General features: G+C 44.7%; 2 protein-coding genes across 2 annotated transcripts; one reads left to right on the top strand and one right to left on the bottom strand.

Annotated features, from left to right (window-relative positions):
* The first annotated feature begins 1,435 nt into the window (after positions 1–1,435).
* Positions 1,436–2,722, top strand: LOC133884239 (MADS-box transcription factor rlmA-like). The gene has a single exon (XM_062323591.1). It carries the CDS (start codon positions 1,436–1,438, stop codon positions 2,720–2,722), a length of 1,287 nt encoding a protein of 428 aa, XP_062179575.1.
* Positions 2,723–8,466: 5,744 nt separating this feature from the next.
* On the bottom strand, positions 8,467–12,102 carry LOC133915929 (DEAD-box ATP-dependent RNA helicase 25-like). Its single transcript, XM_062359341.1, has 10 exons — positions 11,670–12,102; positions 11,183–11,289; positions 11,033–11,088; positions 10,689–10,910; positions 10,405–10,611; positions 10,243–10,329; positions 10,061–10,156; positions 9,770–9,985; positions 9,361–9,543; positions 8,467–9,186 (listed from the first exon to the last, which is right to left on the bottom strand). The coding sequence occupies exons 1-10, from the start codon at positions 12,017–12,019 to the stop codon at positions 8,959–8,961; spliced, it is 1,752 nt and encodes a 583-aa protein (XP_062215325.1). The 5' UTR covers positions 12,020–12,102; the 3' UTR covers positions 8,467–8,958.
* Positions 12,103–24,990: the final 12,888 nt, after the last annotated feature.

Raw genomic sequence — 24,990 nt, 5'->3', positions numbered from 1 at the left:
CTACCTGACGCGCCAACTATCGAAGATTAGTTCTTGACAATGTGTCCGTAAATTGAGTAGGTACCTTCGAGTGTAGGGATTAATCATGAGACGGGAGAACCGATGTATACAAGTTCGGGCCTCCGATTGGAGTAATACCCTACGTCCTGTGGGGGTGTTGCTGCCATATATTGATGATCTCGAGGACAAGCAATGGAGCTAAATCTATTACAGAGAGTATATCAGATCTAATCTAACCTAAAGCTAAGGTCGTCGAGTACCTTCTCTACTAGGGTCTTGATGCTTGCCTCGAGTTCTCTCTTCCTGTGTTTTCCTTGTGTGTTCCCTTCTTTTTTCTCCCCTCCCCCCCCCCCCCCAGCCTCTATAACCTAATAGATCTGTTTTGAGTACTAATCGTATCGAGTTAGGTAACTAATCAAAACCTTCCTGATATGTACTTCCGTGATTCCGGGTGTATCAGGTACCGTTGATTTGGTTCCGTGATATCTAAAGCTTCTTAATACGTGTTGTACATACCCTATTCGTATATGATATATTCCTTATGCGCATATACCCCATAATTAGATATTCGACAATACTTTTAGTATGTTATTATGCACTCAACTGGAAATTTGTTGGACCACAGTACTCATTAATAATTTCAAAGATTGAGATATACTTATATGGCAAGGTGTGAATCTAACATTGGAATCAAATGGTTTATTAGGTTATAGCAAGATATGAACCCACAATTGTTTTTTCAATTATTACCCAATTATCTTAAAGGTGGTAGTTTTAGTATGTTATTATGCATTTAACTGGAAATTTGTTGGACCTCATTACACATTAATAATTCCAAAGATTGAGATACACTTATATGGCAAGGCGTGAACTTAGCATTGAAATCAAATGATTTATTAGGTCAATTTATTCTAAGGAATGTTTGACCAACATTAAATACTAGAAGCATTTATAATATTCATATTGGTAAGATGATCTTAGGTGGCAACTAAAAGGGGTGCTAATAAAATCTTTGCTTAAATGATACAATGATAGTTATTAGGTATCATAATTACATATTTTAAAAAAAATCATTAAATACTCGACTAATACTTGGCAAACGAACATAGTATGCTGTCATTTCAATTAGCAAGAAATATTATCCACACATAACTTTATTTTACAGGATTCCTAACGGTTACTGACAAGTGGGCCCCATCTTGCCCGTGCAAAAGAATGACCCATCACTCAATGACGTGTTGTAAGAATTTCATAAGAAATATGCCCAATTTTGCGAATCTTACAAGATATCTTCCCATATACAACTCATTATCTTCTATATAAGGGGCGGGATGCGTGTCTTCTTTCTCGTCAAACCACATTTGTTCTCACAAAGCACACCTTGCTTAGTTTACTCGCATATTGGTAGTATCATATTTTGATTCTCCATTCAAGGATGCCAAGGAGGGTGAGGAGGTCAGGAGTGAGGTTCATTGAGGATGATAGAGATCGTAGCCTCACGTTCTTCAAGCGGCGAGCTGGGATTTTCAAAACCGCTGCTGACCTCTCCGCCCTCACCGGTGCGAGAATAGCTGTGGTGTTAGAGTCCAAAAATGGAAGGTTTTCCTCATTCGGCGCACCAGAGGTTAGCCCCATTGTTGACACTTTCCTTTCAGAGAATGCACCGATGGAGTCACACACCAAGGAGGAACAAAAGGCCACAATCGCCAATCTACAGAATGTATTGTTCCAGCTGGAGAAAGACAGAGTGGTGGAGGACAAGAGGAAGAAGGACTCCATCGCACGGACCAAGGAGGTCCAGGAAAGCTCAAGGATGGCCAAGTATGTTTATGGTAAGGAAGAGGACCTTGATGCCAATGAGCTTTATGAGTTGTGCCGTGAGCTCTCACGGATCCAGGAAGATATTAGACATCGTTTGCCTTCTCTGCACCATGGCAACCTGCTCGAGGTTGGTGCGCCAAGAGATCCTGAATTGCGGCAGCCCTCTCAGCAGAATTCCTTAGCTTCACTCTCGACCCCACCAAGACGTTCGCCATGGACTCCTTTCCAGCCATCCTTGCAGCTTGGACAGCCCACATGGTCTCATCCAATGCTAGCAAGATCAGATTCCTTGTTTCCAAATCCAGCAATTCCTCCATCACCGCAGCTACCACCAAAACCACTGTTGCGTCACCCTATGACACCGCTGGCTCCTTCCATGGTGCGACTGCAAGCACAGAAGATGCCACTACCCATGGAAGCCCACCCTCCCAACTACTATATCTGGGGGATGGGCATTAACGGTAACAACTCACGCCTATTTTCACAATCTCCAATATTACCTTCACCACCACCCCAACCACCATCATTGCAATTTCCTCCAACGAATGTATCATCGCCCCCTCTACCATCGTCGCTTCCATTTTCATTGCCTCTAGAGTCCCAACAGACTCAGAATTACAACTTTGTGCAGCCACCTCAAAGCTATGCAGATGCTAACTCAACCTTAGTTCCTTCTAATGAGCCGTATTACGGTGGCTTACAACGTGGATTGGATGTTGGCTTGGGAAACATCGGTGATAATGGAGGTCAAGCTACAGGTGACCACAACATGTTTGGTTATTCTGGCCCGCTACAAGGTGATGCCTGGGTCAAGGTGATGTCTCAGTCTTTTGCTGCTGGAGAAAGTTCAAATGTTGATGCAGGAAACAATCTTGGTGGCATGAACTTCCCATGGATCTAGCTAGGTGGTGCAAGAGTTGTAATGGTTTTGTTGTTTTCAATATATAAGTTGAATAGCCTGTCATTAGGCGAATAAAGGTGGTTCAAACCATCCAGTCGAGTCTTTTAGGGTGCATGTATGGGTATATTGAGGGATGAACTCTTGAAGTTTGTTTCATGGGTTTGATCCTTACATCCCTGCAATGCTTTTGGATCTTCCGTATTGTTGAATAAATGAACTCTTTTGGTTCAAAATGAAATGTGTTGCGTATATGATGGGAACGAAAGAATAGGGACATGGATTCACATACACATGTGAATTTATGGCGCTCCACGCCACTGCATCCCGTGCCGCGCCTCCATGGCTATGCGGCAGGTGGCGCCACGCCTCCCACCCCAGCGCCAAGGATGCTGATGTGCCCCTAGGGTGGCGGGGTTTGCTCCCACTTCATCGCGCTCATTTCGACCATAAGAGGGCAGCTGCTTCCTTCTCTGCCTCCGCTCCTCCCTTCCCATGTGAGAGGAAAGGGGACCAAGTAAAGAGTGCTAGAAGACCAAGCTTGTTTCCTCCTGCGCGGCGGCTCCTTTTTTTTTAACAGTGTGACTCCATCTATACGGCTTTCATTGGAGGTCCGGGGCTAGGTGCGGGACAGGGATCTAACCCCACCAACTTAGCTCCCACCTTGAAGTTTTGCCATCAGGCTCCGTGTCTATCCGCGCCACGATCCTCTACTGGTGGTGGTCTCCTCTAATAGCTCCGAGCTGAATCATTTGTTCTCCATGTTTGATTTACGTTCTGCAATATTTATTCACAGCTGCTTGGGTTCTTGTGTATGAATCAAATCATTGCATTATGAATCTTGCTGTGTGCTAGATCCAAATGCCAAACTAAATAGACATGTGTGATTTTTTTTATTACCAATGTTAATTGTAAGTCATATGGATCAGACAATACTTTCTTTTTCACTGCAGAACATTGGAAGGGACGAACAAAGATGCAAGGAAGGAGAATGCGATATTGCACCAATCACCTAGCACACGATATCTTTTTTGAACGTAAATGGCAGGAGCTCTGCCTTTCAATAAGGAGAGAAGTAAGTTTTGTACAACAGGTGGCCAAAACCATAGAACACCCCACCCCAAACAATACAGATTACATTAGAACACTTAGGGAACCTAACATCACCCAGAGGGGCTACCTCTAGTTCACACGGAAAGCATGCCTACGCTGATCAATCTCCTCCTTAGCGCATCTTGCCACCTCTTGGGCTGACAAACGTTTGTTTTGGAAAATTAGCCTGTTACGTTCCACACATTCCACAAGATGTATATGATAATTTCATTGAAGGAACGACGTCGGTGTTTCAGAATTTGTTTTGCCGCAGCCTCCCACCAATCTGCAATGGATTGAGTAGCCCCATGTTGCAAAGTTGGGTCCATGGTGATCTGCTCCCACGACAACACATGTGATCATACCTCAACGGCGAATGGGTAGTGCATGCAAAGATGCAAAGCCGTCTCCATCGTTCCACTGCAAAGCACACACGAATTTTGGTGCGGCCACCCTCTTGCGGCAAGATTGTCTGCCGTGAGAATCTTGTTTTGGATCAAAGTCCAAGCAAAGAATTTGCATTTGCCTTCCATATTAGACCGGTCTTGTATTGATCAAAGCAACCATTAAATTGGGCCATGTATGCAGACTTAGCTGTGTATTGGCCATCTGGTGTCCATCGCCATCGGATGGAGTCCGCAATATCTAGCTGAAGGGTTACAACCTGCAATCTTATCCAAAGGGATACAAACTCTTCAATTTGCACTGAGGATGTTATTTTACCCCTAAGCGTGCGAATCCATGCGTTCTCGCGTAATTCTTGTTCGATGGATTTATGTTTCCTTCTAATTAAGCTGTAGAGATGTGGGGCAAGGTTCTTTGGGGCTTCACCTTACAACCAAGCATGGTGCCAAAATTTTGCCTTCTTACCATTTCCAACTGTAACCTCCGTGGAGGCTTGAAATAGCAGATGGTCCGTGTTGACACAAGGGATGTCGGTTTCCACCCAAGGTTTGTAATCACTGACCCATTCATGCCATAACCATCATAATCTTAGAGCTTGGCCGAATTTTTCTAGGTCGGTGATGCCAACGCCTCCTAACCGCTTTGGTCTGCATGCTCTTTTCCAATTGACGAGAGAGTGTCCTCCATTTGCATCATCTTTTCCTTTCCATAGAAATGAACAGCAAATTATATCAATCTTTTTGCAAGCCCACGTCGCTAGCCAGAACACAGTGAGATGGTAGGTAGGGATGGCGGAGAGAACAGATGTGACAAATGTTAGACGGCCAGCTGGCGATAGCAAACGTCCTTTCCAACCCGGGAGATGTGGGCCAATTTTTTTCTATGAGGGGCTGCACGTGAACCCTCTGCAAGGTGCGGGTGTGGAGTTGTAGGCCTAGATATCGGCATGGAAAACTCTTATGCATGCCAGGAAAAGGCTGCAAGATTTCTCCCAAATCAATTTGCTCACATCGGATTGGGTGGATTGAGCTTTTATCAAAGTTTGTGATGAGACCTAAGGTCTCTCCAAAAGAGTGTATGATCTCCTTGATTGCCTGAAGTTCCTCGTGGAGTGGGTTAAGGAAGATTGCCGCATCGTCTGCGTATAGCGACGTTCTCAGATTGGCCACCGCAAGCGGGAGGGGTGTGAGAATGCCTTGTTGGGTCGCCAGGTATAAGATCTTTTGGAGAGGGTCGATTGTTAGGATGAATAGCATGGGGAAGAGTGGATCGCCTTGCCGGACCCCTCATCTGTGTTGGATGGTGTCTCTCGACTGTCCATTTAGAAGAGCCCTAGAAGTCGCGGTGCCAAAGAGTGTTGATATCCACTCACACCAACGGGGGCCGAAGCCCAGCGCCTGGAGGACCTCTAATAAATATCCCCAGTTTATGGTGTCAAAAGCCTTCTGAATATCTAGATTCATGAATAAGGAGGGCAACTTTGCTTTGTGAAGCCTCCGAATAATATTTTGGGTGTACAAGAAATTATCCTGGATGCATCGTTTCTTCATGAAGGTGTTCTGGCATGAGGAGACCAAACTATCGAGGTGAGGGGCTAATCTGTTAGCAAGCAACTTAGAGAAGATCTTCGCTATGTTGTGAATCAAGCTTATTGGTCTAAATTCTCCTATTTGCCGTGCATCCACTTTTTTAGGGATTAGGACGATGTTTGCCGAATTGAGAAGGCCAAAGTTACAAGTGTTCATGATGAACAGTTGATTGAAAGCATTTGTCACTTCTCCTTTTATGGTTTCCCCGCATTCTCTAAAGAAGAGGCATGTGAAGCCATCCGGGCCGGGCGCCTTGTTAGGCGGCATTGAGAGGATGGTGTCTTTGATCTCCTTTTGGGAGAAAGGTTCTTCGAGCAAGGAGAGGTCACGAGGTTAGTACCCTAAGCACACAATATCGTCATGAGTTGTTTTGAGGTATGGAATCATTTAATCTCAAATGGGATGCGCTTATCATTGAACTGCAAATTTCATTTCACTTAAATAGCACATTTACATTTTTCTTGCCAAGTTGAGTTTACTACTTAGAATGACTCCACTGAGCGAGTAGGCATGGCAACCAGACCGATGCTAGACACCGAGCACGAGCAAAGCAACCGAGCAATTGAGCAAGAGCCTCAGATTCAGAGCCTAGTGTGAAGAGGTGATCTAACATCCTAATGTCTTCTGCTATTTCTAATCGTGGATGCTTGAATGTCTTCTGCTATTTCTGACAGATAGATGAAAGAAATGGCTGATTTGATGATGAATCTTTCATATTACTAACTACTAAGCACATATTCAAGATTTGCACCTGGTTGTTTGCAATCCATCTGGATTAGGAGCAGAATTTAAGCTTCAGGTTTGTTCATTATAATATCATGTGTTCGTAACTAAGGATTAACAGAGAGGTTATTTCCGATGCCTTTTATTCCTTTTTCTTGAACATGCAGGAGAGTTGCACGTCATTATATTAAGAAGAAGAGTGACCCAGTTTATAAGGAAAATCGGGTCTAAAAACCTTACAATCAGCGTATTACAACCCGCGGAGCCCAACTCACATGCATGATAGATAGAAAAGAAGAAGAAAGAAAGAAAGAAAGAACCCCAAACCCTCAAAACAACCAACCGACAGAAGCACGACAACAAACAACCCAGCTAACACACAGCAAACCGCCCGACATAGACTAGAGACACCCTCTGACACTCCAGGTCAACCAACGGCGCACACCCCAAGCAAAGTAGCTCGGCAAGAAACTGCGCCCAGCTAGCACTTTGACCAGGACACCCAGACAACCTAACAGGCGAAGCCCCGCTCACACGCCTGACAACCCAAACGGTCGGCAGCTCCATGCCGAACCACAATCAAGACGGGATTCTAGGACGACGGAGCATAGCCACTGACGAGATGCGCCGCAAGGAAAAGAGGGCACCATCCGAGTAGGAGGACGAACGGGTCGAGTAGTAGCAAAGAGAGGTGCGTCCTACAAATAGCACCGCCAGCTGTAGAGCAGGACATAGAGGGATTCTCCGAAATGACACCTTTAGGAAGGAAGCGGTTGTGAAACCATCGTCGCTCGTCCGGACACCGAACAGGGTTTTCACCCAGAGAAATCCCATTGGGGAGACTACATGACGATGCCTCTAGGAAGGTCATGATGCTTGACAGCGCCACCGTCGTCAGCAATGGCAAAAGCCAGATTGGGCTTTCGCCCAAAGTCCCCAAACCACAACACATGACCAGTGTGCACAGAAGCACAAGGCCACGGCAATAGACGACCATACAGCTTGCAGCGCTAGGCACAAGGGCAGCACAGGAGCACCTCGAAGAGAAGGGTGACCAGGGCGAAGCTCGGCCAACAACGACACACGAGTTGAACCACATGTCGACGGCAGGGACGACGACCTCAAGCTAAAGGAAGAGCCCAGGGGAGAAGGAGGCACAGGCGGAGGCGTCAAGGCCGGAGTGCCCTGACTGCCAGGAGAGCAAGCGGCCCCCACGACGGAGGCGTCCGAGGCCCAAGGCCAGATGGCGAGCGACACCCGAAGCCCCCAAGCCAGGCGTGGGTGGCGCTCGAAACCCCAAGACGCCACTGAGGTGCGCCCGAGGCCTCGAGGCCAGGCGGACGGTGGCGTCCGGAGCGCGCCCCGGCTAGGAGAGCCGACCAGAAGCCCCCGCTCGAAGGCATCCGGAGCCCATCCACCAGCCATGCAAGACAGTGAAGACTGGATCTGAGCTCCCGAGGGTGGATCCACCACCTCTGAGGACGGATCGGGGTCTAGGATGCCCGAATCCGCCCAACCAGAGTCGAGGAAGGCCGGAACCACCACGACGAAGAACAGCTCGAGGGGTTAGGGGAGGAGAGGAAAGGAGGGAGAAGGGGGGAGGAGAACGGCCCCGACTTCGACGTCGCCGCCGCCAGCGGTGGCAGCCGGATCTTGCTGGTTTTGGGTGACTTTGGGCTGGGGGCGGAGTCACCCCCAAGTCGACAGAGTGGGCGACGCGGGGCCTTTTTTCGTATGCCTTTTATTCCTTACCGCTATTGTCTACCTTAAATGACTTTCTTGCTAATTAATGACAGTAAACTATAATAGAAGGATGCATGATGTTATTTTGCATGTACTTCACTAAGTAAACTATTTTATCTTGTGAAAATTTTCTATTTCTATCACCACATTATAGCTAGCATATAACTAATGATAAAGACGGTCAGTCCATGGGAATTTAGAAAATTGACGATAGTGATAAATGATACTGTAACATAGGTTTACGACGCTATTACTATCTGGTGCCCTGTGGTACAGTCAGCAAATGATACTGCAACATGGGCAAGACCGCATCGCGAAAAGGTTCAGAGGTAATACATTCCATACAAATCACTATCTTTGTTACAAATTGTTATATATGAAGAATCACCCGGTCTGTTTGAACTGTCGCTTATATGAAGAATCGGTGAGTGGACCGAACAAAATTTGGCTTCAAAACAAATGCATCGGTCATGCTTGAGCCAAGGACTTCTGAACTCTGCTCATGGGCAGAACTGAAGGCGATTGTCAAAACTTACGACCTTCAGCAAACCAATCTGCCAATGCAGAATACCTGCAGTACTGAAGTAAAACAGCAGGATACTGTTTACGAAGTGGAGGGTACTATGGCTGGTCGAATGCCCATAGTGTGTTCTCGCACAAGACCTGCTTGAAATTGGAGCAACAGGATTATGACGACCGGAGCCCAGGAACATTGTTAAGACCCATCTTTCGAAGAATGTTTTTAGGTATGGCTGGAGGAACTGCAAGACCCATGCTTTGGCTGAACTCTTCTGCAAGGCGAACAAGTCTGGACTTGTCTCGACCAATGGTCTTGTTTGAGTTGTAGTACCCTAGCCATGCTTGATAGGCACATTCTTTGCTCTTCATCTCTACTTTTCTGACAGCATTTTTGACCTATCAAATTAAGCGGAAATATGAAGACATTTTGAGTATGTAATATTTACAGGCCAAAAAATTTAGCAGAGATTTCTTGAGCAAGCAAGAAAAAAACTTGAATAGCTAGACTCGGACAAGACCTAAATTAATCACGTAGAGAGCTACATGGCAAGTAAATAATATACTACTTACTTCCGTCTCAGAACTTGTATCTACTGAAGGTACCACAGCCTCCGATATTGACAAATCCTTAACAGTGCCAAGAAAATAATTTTCCCAAGGAGCCAACAGTAAGAGTCCTTGACCTTCCTTGCCTTTCCGTCCAGTCCTGCCAAGTCTATGTATATACTGTTCTCTACCTGCAGGAATTCCAACCTGCGCGAGAAAGTAAATTTCAGTGGACATTTCTCAGGAAAGGAGAAACATATTCGTGCTCATAGATTGACTTATATGTGCCTGTGATACAGATGTAGTGACTGGCAATAGCTCTGGTTTACAAACAATCAGGAAGTAAAGATAATAATTAACAATGTAACATAACTCATAGCAACATCAGTTTACAACATGAAGATTTAGCAAAACAAATAATGATATAGCACACCTGTATTACAAGGGTGACGTCAGGATAGTCAACACCGCGGGCAGATACATCAGAACTAACCAGTATCAAACCCTTTGACTTTCTGAATTCGTCTGAGACCTTGGTTCTTGCAGACTGTGATTTTCTGGAATGGATCTCTCTTATATTCAGTTTCAGCTGGGAAAGAACTTCAGCCACAAGTTTGGTGACCATTGCAGTAGTACAGAATATAATAACCTGCAAAAATATATGGGAAATGACACACTGGAAAATTCCTAAGATATAAGCTGGCAACTTGGTGAGATCACTTACTTTGTAGTCTGCATCTTCTGCGACATGATTCTTCAATACATCATATAAGATAAGAAAGTGCTGGTCTAGGGGTGCAGCCATGTACATCTGGCTCACCTGATGCAGCAAAAATAAAGTAGGTTACTTAAGAGCTACCAAGCATTAAAATTTTATAATAACATATAAAAATGACAGATCTAAACCTGTGAATGTGTCTCCTCGTCACCCTCTTTAACAGTGTTGATGAACCTATAATCCTTCTTCATTGCCACATGAGAAATTTGGCGGACCTAACAATAGGCCTTCGGTTCATCAGATTGTTCAAGGTACAAAAGGGCATAATGAAGAAAAAAGAAGATAAATACCTCTTCTGGAACAGTAGCAGAAAACAACAGTGTCTGTCGTTCTCTAGGAACTGAAGCAATTATTTTCTCAATATCTCTTCTGAATCCCATATCCAGTAGGCGGTCAGCTTCATCAAGAACAAGAACCTTCACACCTTTAAGTCGGGTAGAAAATCCGGCTGTGTTCTCAAGATGATCCTTGAGCCTTCCAGGTGTAGCAACAAGAATCTGTTAGACGACCAGTACCAATTGTTAGTGCATATATCACACCTATATGTGAACACACTGCAATTGATGCCCACAACCTGACATGGGTTAGCTTGCATGCTTCGTTGCTCTTGAGTCAATCGTGTGCCACCAATCACAACCTGCACACCCAGTGAGCGATGATACTTGAGAAGCTTTCTGGCCTCGACAGCCACTTGGTTTGCAAGCTCCCTGGTAGGGCACATCACCAGCAAATTTATAGGTGGCCGTAACTGATTCTGCTGACGAGGTAATGTGGAGAGAACCTCAATGGCTGGAAGCTGAAACGAAGGTGAAAACTCAGTGAGACTGTGTAACGACTACATAGTGTCACTGCAACAATTCAGTTGCTGACAATGACATCATCAAATCAACTAATTGATTGAAGAACAAGAAGTAATACCAAAAAGGCAACGGTTTTTCCGGTTCCTGTCTTTGCTTTTGCAAGAACATCCTTGCCTACATGGCAACAAAATATTGCAATGTCACTTTCCAGACTTTCCAAGATATTGATACCACAATGTGAAGCAATAGTATTTGCATTTTCACTGACCTTGAAGGATTATGGGCAGAGTTGCCTCCTGCACCTGGGTCATTCTTTCATATCCAGCATCTTTGACGCCTTTCAATGATAAAGGAGAAATAGCGCACTGATCAAACCTGCAACACGTGTAACGTCAATAAACCAAATACGAAAACAAAAGCTGCAAACATAATGGTAAATCACAACAATCAGATGAACACTAATAGGGTAGCAACCAGTAGCTCCCAATTTCAGATTACACCCTCAATTCACTGAGCTGAGGAACGCTACTAAAAGGGCAGTAACGACTGAGTTGTAGTTTAGAGGTTTACACTAACACTGACCACAACTACAACTTAGCGACAATTGATTTAGTACCAGGACTGAACTATGGCATCTCAAATTATATTTCAGCTCTACTAGTGCAAACACAGCAACTACAAACCATAGTTCTTCTTTATTTCTTCTGTACAGAAGATTGCAGTGCACATTTCTACATCGTGGCGCAGACCATTACCTTGTTTCACTGAGGTACGAGCCATCCACACCTCCCGCCTCGTCGTCACTCTTCACCGCACCCAACTGCAGAGCCTCCCTTTCCACGTCTTCCTCCTCATCGGCACCGTCCCTCCTCGTGAACACCCTGGAGAACGAGAGTCCCTCCTCCGCGTCCCTCCGCCGCCGCTTCTGGTCGGCGCCGCCCGACCTAACCCGGCCGACGACGTCGGCGACGTCGGCCTTGGCGGCGGCTATGGGGCACGCGAGGCGGCGGCGCCGAGCGGGGACGCGGAGGCGGCAAGGGAAGGACCTGGCGAGTACTGGGAGGGCGCCGTGGGCGCCGAGGAGAAGGAGGTCGCCGCAGGCCATGTCCGGCGAGTGGGGTTTTGGGTGCAGAGCGGTGCCTACGGGCCTTCGCGGCTTGGCGCGCGGCGACGAGAAGATAAGATATTTCGAGGGGCCTTTTAAAGCGGTGTAGACTGTAGACCTCGCAAGGTTCGCGACACATTCCGGATTTAATTACGAAGGAAAACACATTTTTAAGTAGACTCCACTGCTATTTACATATTTTATTTATGAAGGAAAAACATTTTTAAATACTCCCTTCGATCCAAAATAAATGTCATTTACTCATTTTAGACATCGACACGATCCTTAAAATACAATTTTAACTACTATTTTTTATTTTATATATTAATAAAATATAATAAAAAATATTTTTAAGATAAATCTATTCGTATTGTCAAAATTAATACATAAAATTATTTATAATTAAAATTTTAATAAATTAATTTTACGCAATCTAAACAATATTTATTTTGAAAGGGAATAAACTCCATTACCAACTACACACATCAGCTGTCGCACTTGGGTAGCCTTGCTAATGGGCATTTGGGCAAACGTAGGAAGAGAAAATATTAAGTGGTAGTGGATGAGAGTCAGTTTAGCGCTCCATCTAAAACAATTCACATCGCCCAAAGTTAAAAGTAAAAGAAACAGGAGACCTCCCCGGGAAAGGTTAATAAAGGATGAAACATGTGCAGTATTCTTCACGTAAATCAACTCATACAATTGTACGAGCCATGATTGTTCCACCAGCTCGTGTTTACCTGCCTACTTGGTCGCTTATTCCATCGTGGCACAATTTCGTGCCAAAAGTGTGCAAACCAGGGGCCTTGGTTTCAGGCTAAAATGAGCTAAGCCATTGGTTGAGCAAAGCCAAAATTTAGTTATGGTCAAAATTAGCATATGGTCAAATTTTGGTTTCGAACTTGACGTTTGGATTGCAGTTACATGAAAAAATTTGGCATGTCAAAGTTTATGGTATGATATGTGAGATCCATATGGTATTATTTTTTCTAATAAAACATATCCACGTAAAATCGTAATCTGAATATACTGTTTAGTAGATATAACAATTTAAAACCGATTAATCTATGGATTTTGAAATCCGTGCTGCCCTGAGCTATTGCTACGTCCTTCAGCTACCCAGCCAAAACGTGGGCGAGTGTTTTGCTCGTCCACGTCCTCGCCTGTGTGTGCAGTAGAAAGCAGCTAGGCATGTCAAATTTTTTTCATATCGACCAAAATTAGGCCTGGTCAAATTTTTGGGATATGATCAATTTTTAGCTTAGTCATCTTAGATCACAATCCAAACACGCCCTAGAACTTATGGCGGCCAAATTAATTGCCTGATACAAAATTGACTAGAAAGTCTACGGCATATGTATAGGTCTAAGAAAAGAGCGAAAAACATTAGCAATCTTATGGAGAGTGTGGCAGGGAGGAGCATCCGAGTACACAGTATAAAGAAGGCAAACTAGGCTGGCCCGCAGCCTGTCACCGTAGGCACGACCCAGCCCAGCATAACCAGGAACGATCTGGCCCAAAAGGCTTTTATCTATTTTTCCTATCTTTTATTTTTTAATTTCAAAGCTATGTTATACTTTTTTACTTACTAGGAAGATTTTTAATAAGACAATCAAAATAACAATAAAGCATATTAATTACATGTGTTAGACCTTTCCACTGATTTTCTATTTTTTTCGTATTTTTTTTAAAAAACTGATTTTTCATCGGATAAACCGGCACAAAAGAAGGAAAGCAAAATTTATATGATCGGATCCTACGAAAGACTTCCTTCCCTATAATGACACATGTCTCATTTCTCTCTCCTCTTCAGTTCAACCTTTAGATCAAAGAATATGTAACTAGATCAAGGTTTCACGAACATATTTTTATAGAAATATCCTATATAATTTACTTTCTAAAAGAAGACTGGTAGGCCATACCATGGAACTAGAACCGGCACTGATACCTGTGTTATATTTATATCCGGTGCTTAGTCGTTCTCCTCGTTTGCTCTATTCAGTCTGACGTCGCTCCTCCTCCCCGACCGTCGCCTCCTCCCCGTCAGTAGCCTCCTCGTCGCGCGTCGGCTCATCGCCTCCTCATCCTCGTCCTCATCGTGCATCGGCCTGCCGCCTCCTCCTTCTCATCACGCGCCAACCGCCGCCTCCTTGTCCTCATCGTTCGTCGGCCCGCCGCCACCTCCTCATCCTCGTCGCGCGTCGACCGCCGCCTCCTCGTCCTGGTTGTGCATTGGCCCGCTGTCGCCTCCTCGTCCTCGTCCTCATCACGCGCCAACCGCCGCCTCCTCGCCCTCGTCGTGCATCGGCCCGCCGCCGCCTCCTCGTCGTGCATCAGCCCGCCGCCGCCTCCTCGTCCTCATCGCACGCCCGCCCACCACGACCTCCCCATCGCCTCCTTGATGTCCCCATGGCTAGCAGCAACGGTAGTGGAGGTGGAGGGTGTAGATCTAGGCAGAGTGTAGGCGGCCGCTCCATGCTATCCGGCCGCCCGGGTCTGGGTGACCACCCTCGTACTCTCGGCCTCCAGATCCTCAACGGCATATCCCCTTCCTACCTGGAAGGGCCACGAAGCACTTAGGTTAGTTCTTAAATTTAGGTTAGCAAATTATAGTTAGCAAATTATAGTTAGTAAATTATAGTTAGCAAATTGCAGTTAGTAATTTTAGTTAGCTAATTTAGGTCATGAAATTAGATATATATTTCAAAATATGTTGGCTTATTATTACATGTGTATCGCTATATCGGTGTTTTAGATGTTACCATCACTTCACAGTGAGTAACTAGTTTGGTACTTCCTTGTTCTGCAATTGATGATTTGATATAATTACGAGATTATCCACATGTGCCGATTGATATGGCATTGGCGTTTTTTCTCTAGTTATGTAGACATATCTATGACTTGTTTTAGGTACATCTGCATGCTAAGAGATGAAAATCTTTTTGCTATAAATTATAAGAAGGTTAGTTAATATTGTAGTTTGCAGTTAACAAATTTAGAAACTAACATGCCGATTGATATAGATGCTTTCTTATCTATAGTGGCTACATGATATTATTGCAGACCTTAGTGGTACACCACCTATGGTGATGACCACATTGCCTGATAACAATAAAATGAAGATCACTATCACTTTTAGCATTGCTTTTCCTAAAGAAGGATATATCACTTTAACAGCATCAAGCTCCGAAACAGATCAAAGACGTATGGCTGAAAGATCTACTGTTTATGCGCTTCTACAATCGGTTAACCTGCAACTTGGATACATGTTTCTGAACTACATCTATTTTAAATTGAAAGCACTTGAACAGAATGATGATGTGCTTGCAATGACTCCTATGCTCTCGCGGTTACATGCAGCTGAAACAGTTGGTGACATGAACTTGTAGTTTGTAGCTAAGATTATTTCAATAATATTAATTTTTTCCTCTATATTGTTGCCCTTTGTTTATAGGATTTTTACTGGAACACTCAGATGCGGGTGAATCGTAGTTTGACTTCAATCTTACGTCTTCTTGCCCAGTAGTGGGGGTACACATTACTTGGTTCTCAATGCAGGAAGGTCCGGGAAGTAAAGTAATAGTCACAGCTTAAGTTTCAGTGTGATAGTAACAGTTTCGTTATTTACAGAAGTCCAATGGAACTTCTATTTGAAGCAACAGTTAGTGCGCTCATTTATGCACTGAATCATTTTGATGTAATATTTGGAGTTGAAATTTTAAATATCAACTATGCATGTAATGATATTTGATATAATTTTAGAAATATATGTAGTTTGAATTAATGTATTAAGTGTTTATCGTGATTTAAACATTAAAAAAATGGATGCATGTACATGTGATGTATTTTGGATTATGCATTTTTTTTAGCTACCGAATATCTATCAGTGCTGGTTCCTTGTTAGAAACCAGCACTGATAATTCATTATCAGTGTCGGTTCGTGGATGGAACCTACATTGATAGTGATTTTCAATGCTGGTTCTATACCCAATACTGATAGTAACTAACTATCAGTGCTGAGTAATCAGTATCGGTTTAAAACCGTCACTGATTGTGATTTTGAATCGATACTAACAAGGTATTCTACAGTAGTGTTAGATTTTTAAACAAACCAAGTCTAAGCCTCTTTCTTTGCTCGTTTTCCTAATGAGCGAGCTCTTGAGCCGCTTGATTAGTTTATTAGGCTTGATAAATATAATAGTATCAAACTCTGAGTTTAAAATACAGTTATATTATTATGTTTGGTCGTGTCCAACTTGTTATTCAACCCATAAGCAAACCAAGTATTCGTAAAAACTATGTTGAGTGTCAAAACATCTATTTTTTTATTTATTGACCCATATTAGTATCTTTTTGTAATATTATCATGGGTTACCATTTTAAACATTATCAATATGTTTAAACGTTGCCAAAATGCTTAACATCACACACGCTCTTGAAATTAGAGTTGAACTACGCTCTGCTCGTGAGCCAAACAAGCCAGCTGTAAGGAGCTCAGTCAACTGCGGGGCTCGGGTTGGTGGGCCATGTTGGTCAAGAAGAACTTGACGCCATTTTGCAAGGATGGGCGGCACACATCTAAGCTAGCAGAGTGGCACCGGAGATAAATTTTATGAGACTAGGTCTCACCGTGAGATCCGGTCTGCGTTTTGACACATGTCCCTACGTGTGTAGGTATGTATGTGCACGTGCCGTAGGATTATACGTGTACGGCGCGGATGAGGGTCTCACCAGAGTCTCACGCGTGCGGGTCTCATAAAATTTATCTCCGAGTGGCACCAGATGCCCCCCAATGACGGTCAGCGGCTACGTACTAGGGAGCATAAGAGGACATATGGGAGGCAGAACAGACCTGAACATATATATCGGATGTACCACAGTCACAACAATCCAAGTCAAAACTCAAGGCAACAACTTCTCTATCCAATCATTAATTCAAACAGATAGGTTTGTTTAGTTGCAACACCATCACTGACCCAATACCGTTCAAGCAAACCTATCTTAATTCAATGCACGACATTTGCGGATCATAAAGAATACTATACGGTCGATTTGTCTGACCCCAACAGACCACACATATACCACTATAATATGGTCACAACTGCATGCATAATCATCAATCAATGGACATGGACAGTACCAAAACATGATGAATCATGCATGGTCGCCTGGTTGAGCTCCCGGAGTTGCCGAGATGGAACTGCAGAATCTATAAGCCGTTTTGCTCTGGCCACTAGGTCGGGCAGAGGTCCTGTGCTGCTGGATAAGATCATCTCTACCTTGGATGTTCTCTCCACCTTGGACAGTGCGTCCATCATCCCTTGTTCTTTGAATGTGATTGCGTAGCTGGGGCACGAGCGCACAATGGTATTGCCATCTCAACTGTCACCCTTCTCATCCTTACCATGGGTATTAGGAATCTCCTTCTTACTGGAGTTGAATGTGCCCACCAGCTTCTGAACCAGTTCTGCTTTATTGGTTTGTGACTCCAACTCGTGGGTGAAGTACTCAGGGATGACATTGCGGATCTGTGAAGCGAGGCCGATAAGGTCCTCCGGTTGCTTGCCCTCGGCATCCATCATTTTCACCAACACCTGCAACATTAATGATGATATGTTAACCAAGGTTAACTCTTTACTCAATGAACCAGACCATATATGCATGGCTATGCTCATGGTCAGCAGTCATTTATATAGTTGATTCTACTCACGTAAGCCATGTAAGTCTACACATGAGGTCAAATATAAAATAAATTGCAGGTATGCATGTAGTAGAAGATAGATTATATTGCCTATTTCAAAATAAGTCAGTTCTAAAGAACAAGGATAGCAAAAATATGTTGTTGTTTTTTTTTTGCGAATGTTCCATATGGTTGTTGTCCTCCAGGATCTCAACAAGGTTACTCAATAGGAAGGGTTGCTCTAAGATCTTTTGCCTAAGTGCCGTACCAAGCTCACCTTTGGTGTTTGCGAACTTCGCAACAACTTCAAGGATGAAGTAATAATCAAATTTTGTTGTGCCTCGCTGATGTTTGTTGTGTCCGTTGTGTGGTTTATGAACCCTAGTATCTTTGGGATGAGACCTGCTGCTCTACTTATTTTTGCACAATTTTCGACATCCTGAGCAAGCCTTTCAAGGATTAGCATTCCCAGTACAAGGAACGAATCCTCATCCTTCCAAGGTTCCTTTCCTTTCTTTGGAAGAGGCCAAAGATTCTTGATGTGTTGTAAGAATTTGCATATTCGTGCACCCCTTTCGTTGATGCCTGCTACTTGTCTTGTAGAAGCTTGTGTTGCTTGTGACTGATAACCAGCTTCCTCCTCTTCAATGTACTATGTTGTTGTTAAACCATGGCTTAGTTGGTGATTATCAACAATTTGTTCATTATTGGCCATTGTTTGGGCTAAAATATCTTGGTTCACCGGTAGTTTTTTTCACATCAAGAAGAGAAGATACCATCTGCATGGTGGCCGGGACCCCAACAATCCGGAGATCTCCAGCGAGCTCGACTATCACCTTTGCGGCAAGCAGCCTGATACTAATCGACGGCTCGAGTCTGGGCCTGTTTGAACTATTCAATTAGTTTAGACGGCTGAGACGTCTGTACACATCATGTACCCATCGATTAGTACAGACTATTTCAAACGGAAGTCATCAATATTTATTAATTATTAAAGATAGATTTGTACAAATTTTTTGCTATAGATGATTAAAAAAACATCTCGCACAGAGATTTAGAACCGTCTTTATAAGGTTTCTGTAGCAGTGATAGTACCAGAACAAATCATGTGCTACACCAGAACATTGGACGTGCATGAGGTAACTGACGTATGTCATGCTTTCTGTGCATATAGATGATGACCATGTTATTTGCATTTAGGAATTAATCTTAGCTCAATTGTTTAAGGTGTAGATATAAGTCTAGATCACTCATCTTCAAGTCCTATTTACGTGAATTTGAATGTCTATTTTCAAAAAATTGGTATGTGCATCTTGACCTCTGGTTAGTGCAGAGGCCGAAGATATATTTACATTATAAAAAAATATTATTTGCAGTTGCTAACGAGCCGGAGCTTGGAGGGTGTCATTTTGTCCTTTGGTTTCACGAAGTAGAGAATGATTTGAGGGTCAGTGGATCACTGTTTTTGCACGAAGCAGCAACTTGAGGTCACCCTATTTTTATTCATTCGTTCAGTCACATTTCTTTTCGATCTATATTAATTTTTATCTAAATATTCTCTAGATTTATCTAGCATATCTACTCTATCGATCAAAGTATTTATAATCTATCTAAGAAGGTAAACTACAAAAATATAAATATAAAAATGTAAATAAGGTAGAAAGAACAAATTTGGCATAAGAATTTTTTGCCGTAGTATCGATGACATGAATATCACCCCTGGTCCACATTAGAGCTCCACAAAGAATATGCTCTCAGTCGACACCTGATCACGTCGCTTTTGAGCCACCAAATCAAAAAACAAAGCCTGCACCCGGATGAGCCACCAAGCCACTAAGGAAAGGCCTCACAACTAGCCTCTCTTCCAGTTCATTGCCGTCATAATCACTTCGTAGCTTGAGCCATCAAGGCAAGGGTCTCTGCGTTCCCGTACATGTTTCTCGTCGCTGCTCCACACCAAGTCGAAGGGTCAACAAGCTTGCCAACGAGTCATCAAGACTCCAAGGTGTCGACGTACCACTTGGTATAAGATTGGATCACTCATTTATTCACTCTCTAGGCAGCAATCACCTAACAACACTCTCTCTAGGCCTATAAGCACTAATCACTCACTAATCTTGTCGTTAATCGCCTTGGATAATCACATTAAGCACTTTTGTGGCTTGTATGTCTTCTCTCAAATGTACATGAACTTCTCTGGACTTCAGCAACCTCAAATGACTGAGTGGAGGGGTATTCATAGCCTCAAACTCGTACACTAGCCGTAAACCTAACGGCTCAGAAAAGTTGTTAACGCCGGATGATCTGGTGAGAATAATATTACTAACACCGGATCATCTTGTGAGTACACTCTTATAAACTAGCCGTTAGAACCCTACTCAAACCTTTGTAAACACCGGACACTCTGGTGTATACTTCATCTCCATCACTGGACTATCCGGTGAGTTATCCTGAGCCATCCGAGATTTTTTTTCTTCTCTATATAAATTGCTCCGGTGAAAACATCCGGTGCACATCACTTCATGCCCAGACTATCCGGTGAGTTGACTTCAGTCAACCGAGCCAATGCAACCCTCTCTGGAAATAATGCTCGGGTGTGCATAACCTTCATCACCGGACCATCTGATGCGTTGAACTTCGTTCTGCCTCTTTGTACTGTTCATTGTCCGGTGTGTGCAACATATCGATCATCGGACCATCTGGTACTTTGATCTTCAACTTCAATGGTTGCAATCTTCTCTGGACAAAATGCTCCGGTGTGTATCTTCTTTGATTACTGGACCTTTCGGTGAGGTCTTCAGGATTCTCTCACCTTTGTCAAATATACTCCGATGAGTTCAACACCCAGAGCACTGGACCATCCGGTGAGGCAAATCTTCGTGGGATTTCTCCAATTCAGTCCAACTTTGTCCCAGCTACGACGGTTTCTTCATGTATTGCATCCATAAGACCTACTAACATATATTCTTGACAAACATATTACTCTCATTGACTATGGTGCTATTAATCACCAAAATCACAATCATGGCTTAATAGGGCCATTTTCGCTACAGGGTCCCCGCAGGTTTTACACCCAGCGGGGGCAGGGGCGGGGGTGGAGCTGGGTTTTTGGTCATGGGGGTCGCGGATCAAGGCCCCGATTGTGGGTCGGGTCGGGGGCAGGGGCAGGGGTCAATTTTGGCCCACAGGCCCCCAACGGGCGCCCGACTCCCGGCCATCGTCGCCTGCTCGCTTCCCGCCCAACGCCTCCTGCCCACGCCCACCACCGGCCACCCTACGCATTCCTGCCTCCTGGCCACCGTCGCCCACTCATCTCCTGGTTGCCCTGCATCCACCCGGGTCCGCCTGCTTCCCATCCACCGCCAGTCACCCCACGTCTGCCCGCCTCCCGACTGATGTCGCCCATCCACGCCCGTCGCTGGCTGCCCAGCCTCCGCCCACGCCCGATCGCCATCGCCCGTCGTCGGTTGCCCTGCCTTTAATCGCACCCACTCGCCCGCGTCCGCCACCGCCATCCTTGGGCTCCCGACCACCGCCGCACCCACGCAAGTTTTGGGTCCCTACCAAGTTTGAGGCCGGGGCATATTTCCACCCGTTAGTCGAATCACGTCCGAGTCAGGTGCATTCTGGCTGCACCCGACCCTGACCCGACCTGTTGCCAGGCTTATCCGCGATAGCCGTAGGACTCCACTCTTTCTACTCGAAGACTCGCCAACCTCTCTCCTTCCAAATATCCCAACATACTAAAATAATGAGCGATTTGAGGTCTTTCTGTGAAACAGTACCGTATGTAGTCATGGATGACCACCAGTCATGAGTCAAGACGGCGTGACCCAGAGATCTGGCCTCAAAGAGGGTTGTTTCATCCATGTGGCTATATTGCTCCATACCCATCTTGTGAAAGGGCATTCCAAAAGAATATGGAGGCAGTGCTCAGGTGCTTGCTTTGCATAACAGAGGATAGTGCATGGCCATCCTCTCTTAGCAAAGCGATCCACCATCCACAGTGTGTTTAGCACTACTAGCCATGCAAAGAATTTGTATTTGGGGTTGCCTAAGGCTACCATATCAGCTCAACGTAGTTGGTAGCAGTAGAACCCAAGACTTAGAGATTGTAACACGAGCTGGTGGAGTATTCTCCCTTATTGGAGAATTTCCAAGGGATCACATCCAGTGTGTTAGGTTGTAGGTTGATATCATGAACCATACTCGAGAGCTAGACAAATTGCAAGAGATGAGATATTGTGACATGTTGCAAGGAGGCATAGGGATGGCAACAAGTCGGATCGGATATGAGTAAAGCAGATCCGTACCCGTGAAGGGTGATGGATACAATTTTGTGCCCATGCCTGTGCCTGTCGGGCACTCGAAAACCCACGAGTCACCGACTGGTAGGCAAAATTTTATTTGGTTTAATTTTATAAACTAGACAAAATATATTAGTCATCCAATGTAAAGTTGCTTACTCTATAATTTCAATAACCACTAATGCAAGTTAGTTTCTTAATGTCTAACAATTTAACAGAATCTTATAAGCTTCTGGTCATGCTATTGCTAGTTTCTCTTTTCAACAGACCAAACTTGGTAGGAAAAATCGTGAACATGAACCAACCAAGAGAAGCACCCATCAAGCATGGATACAAACTAAAACTAACTGACCCTCATCAGCACGAACCAAGATCTTTAATCTAGTACTAGAAATTAGTCAAAGCATGACAAGTTCCACTCCTGGTAGATCCAATTGGCCTATGTGGGAGTGCGATGGATGGTTGAGGGAGCAGCTGGCCTCTACGGGTACTTGTTGGCAAAGATGGAGATGTCCGCACCAGTGCCATAGACACCACCACCACGGACATCAGGGGCATCGAGGATGGAGTTCGAGGAGGAGACGTTGTGGGCGATAGGTGTGGCAGATTAGTACTCGTTGACCCCGAGGTTGACAACTTCAGCAATGGACAGGTGCGTGTGGAGGATGGCGACAGTGACGGCAACGTTCTTGTGCAGCTCGCTAAAGCCATCACCGACCGCGAAGATCTTGAAGCAGCTCACCAGAGCCGTCGCCAACCATGAAAATATTGAAGCAGCGCTTGGCTACAAATGCGGCCATGAGGCACAGAGGATCTAAGCAGAGGCGAGAAGAGTAGATATGAGCATAGGTTGGCTAGGGGCGGCGGGCGGCACGAGCCTACAGGGCTGCGGGCAAGCGGCGACCAGAGGGAGAGACTGGGAGAGGGTGAGTGAGGAGTGTTGCGACTGGGTATGGCAGCGTGCACGTGGAGGGTCATATGCAAGATCTAGGGTTAGAAACAGGCTGAGCTCTGAGTATTGGGCTGGGCTGGGGTGTTGAGCATAGTGCTTCATGGGTATACATATGGGTACCCATTGGTGAATTATAATACACATGTCCACGTCTGTCGGACGCGATACCCGCGGGTAGGATTGCCATCCCTAGGGAGGCCATATCCTGGATCTAGGAATTGGAAGTGATGGATTCCTTAAGGCTTCATCTCTTTGTTCTAGAGGATGCAAAGATGAGAGGCGTCTGATCCTTTGATCTGAGGCCCTGCGCCCAAGCCGAGTGCGAAGGATATATCCTCCCCACTACCAATCGTGATTGTAGTAGCAGTTGTGAAGAGTAGTTTGTCAGTGCTATTGCACGGGAGCTCAGTTCCCACCCAATGCTTGTGCGGAGCTATCCATTCCTACCAAAGCCAACACTGTCGTAGAGAACGTCCAGAAACCTTAAGGTGGAGGATACTTAGGCCACCCATTTTCATCAGCCTCCAGACCTTTTTGCCAGTTTAATTACCTTGCACTTGCTCCAGGAACCGCCACCTTGCTTTATCAATTTTTGTTAGAACCGTCTTCAGAGCTTTGATGGCAGACAAGAAATAAATAGGTTGTGAAGTCATGACAGCTTTGACAAGGGTTAGGCGACAAATGAGAGTCATGTTCTTTCCTTTCCATGCTGACATTTTACCGATCACCTTGTCAACCAGCAGTTGGAGGTGGGTGACCTTGAGACAGTGTGGAGAAAGAGGCAAGCCCAGGTAAGTGATTGGGAAAGCTTTCTACACCATTGGCAGTCCAGACATAATGGAGTTTAAGTTGATGCCTGTGCAGCAAATAGGCATTACAGACATCTTGGCAAAGTTCGTTCTAAGCCCAGTAGCATCACCAAATAGCATTAGTATGTTGGATTGCAAGGAGATCTCCAGTTCTTTTGGCACAATGAAGACCACAGTATCATCCGTATACATGGAGACACGCATGTTGTTGACATTCAACTCCTCAGTAAGGCGACTAAGGCCACCCTGATTAGTGACATGGGCCAATAGGTGTTGAAGCAGTCGATGGCTAGCGCAAAGAGTATAGGGGATAAGGGATCCCCTTGCCTAAGCCCACGACCATAGAGGATTAGGAGGATCTTGAAGGAGGATGTGGCAAGAAGAATGGAAATGAGGTCTCTCCATCGCTGAGGAAAGCCTAAGTAAGCAAGTAGGTTTAGAAGGTACTCTCATCTAACCGAGTCGAAAGCTTTGAAGATGTCTAGCTTGAATAGCAAGGTAGGATTGTTGTGCTTGTGCAAGGTCCTGGTTGCATTTCTTACCGTCATGTAGTTGTTATAAACGTATCGGTGTTTTATAAAAGCACTCTGGCATTCGGACACAATGTCTCCTAGACTATTCACCAAAATTTTGGAGATAAACTTGGTGATTGAATTAATTAGGCTAATCAGCTTGTAGTCCTAGATTGACTCCACATCATCCTTCTTTGGCACTAGAACGATGTTGACGGAGTTTAGGAGTTGGAATCCATTGGAGCAAAGCCCAAAGAAAGCCCTGATAGTGTCAGAGACTTTCATTCTTGACAAGGTGCCAGCAAGCGTTGTAGAAACAGCCTGTGAAACATCCAGACCTATTGTGTCTTGAGGGGATGGTTTGATGGCCGAGAGGATTTCATCGTCAGAGAGCATCTCTAGCTCCGTGAGGTCAAAGGATTGAAACCCCGGAAGCTGCCAATTGAGATCTATCTCCCTTGGCGACAACCTGGACATAATGTCCTTGAAGTGCTCTTGGATCACTTTCGATTTCTCATCATGAGATGTCACCTAACCCTGATTCGTCTGCAATCTAAGGATGCGGTTTATTCTGCGTCACGCATTGACCCATGTTGTGACTGCTGAAGTTTCCGTATCTGCTCCTAATTAAGACCACTTAACCACAGGGAAAAATCATGGATGTGAAGGAAACCCATCACCAGTCGATCCATGCAAAGACTATATACTTCC

Source organism: Phragmites australis, chromosome 1, assembly GCF_958298935.1.
Source record: "Phragmites australis chromosome 1, lpPhrAust1.1, whole genome shotgun sequence".
Taxonomy (NCBI): Eukaryota; Viridiplantae; Streptophyta; class Magnoliopsida; order Poales; family Poaceae; genus Phragmites; species Phragmites australis.
Note: the sequence above shows the minus strand (reverse complement) of the source record. Positions and strands in the feature narration are given on the sequence as shown.

What these genes read in the sequence shown, in the direction of transcription:
- LOC133884239 (XM_062323591.1), top strand. Translation starts at nt 1,436, where the DNA reads ATGCCAAGGAGGGTGAGGAGGTCAGGAGTGAGGTTCATTGAGGATGAT.
- LOC133915929 (XM_062359341.1), bottom strand. Translation starts at nt 12,019, where the DNA reads ATGGCCTGCGGCGACCTCCTTCTCCTCGGCGCCCACGGCGCCCTCCCA. An exon ending in TCGTACCTCAGTGAAACAAG is followed by an intron (nt 11,290 to 11,669) that starts GTAATGGTCTGC and finishes CACGTGTTGCAG; the next exon opens with GTTTGATCAGTGCGCTATTT. An exon ending in TCTGCCCATAATCCTTCAAG is followed by an intron (nt 11,089 to 11,182) that starts GTCAGTGAAAAT and finishes GTTGCCATGTAG; the next exon opens with GCAAGGATGTTCTTGCAAAA.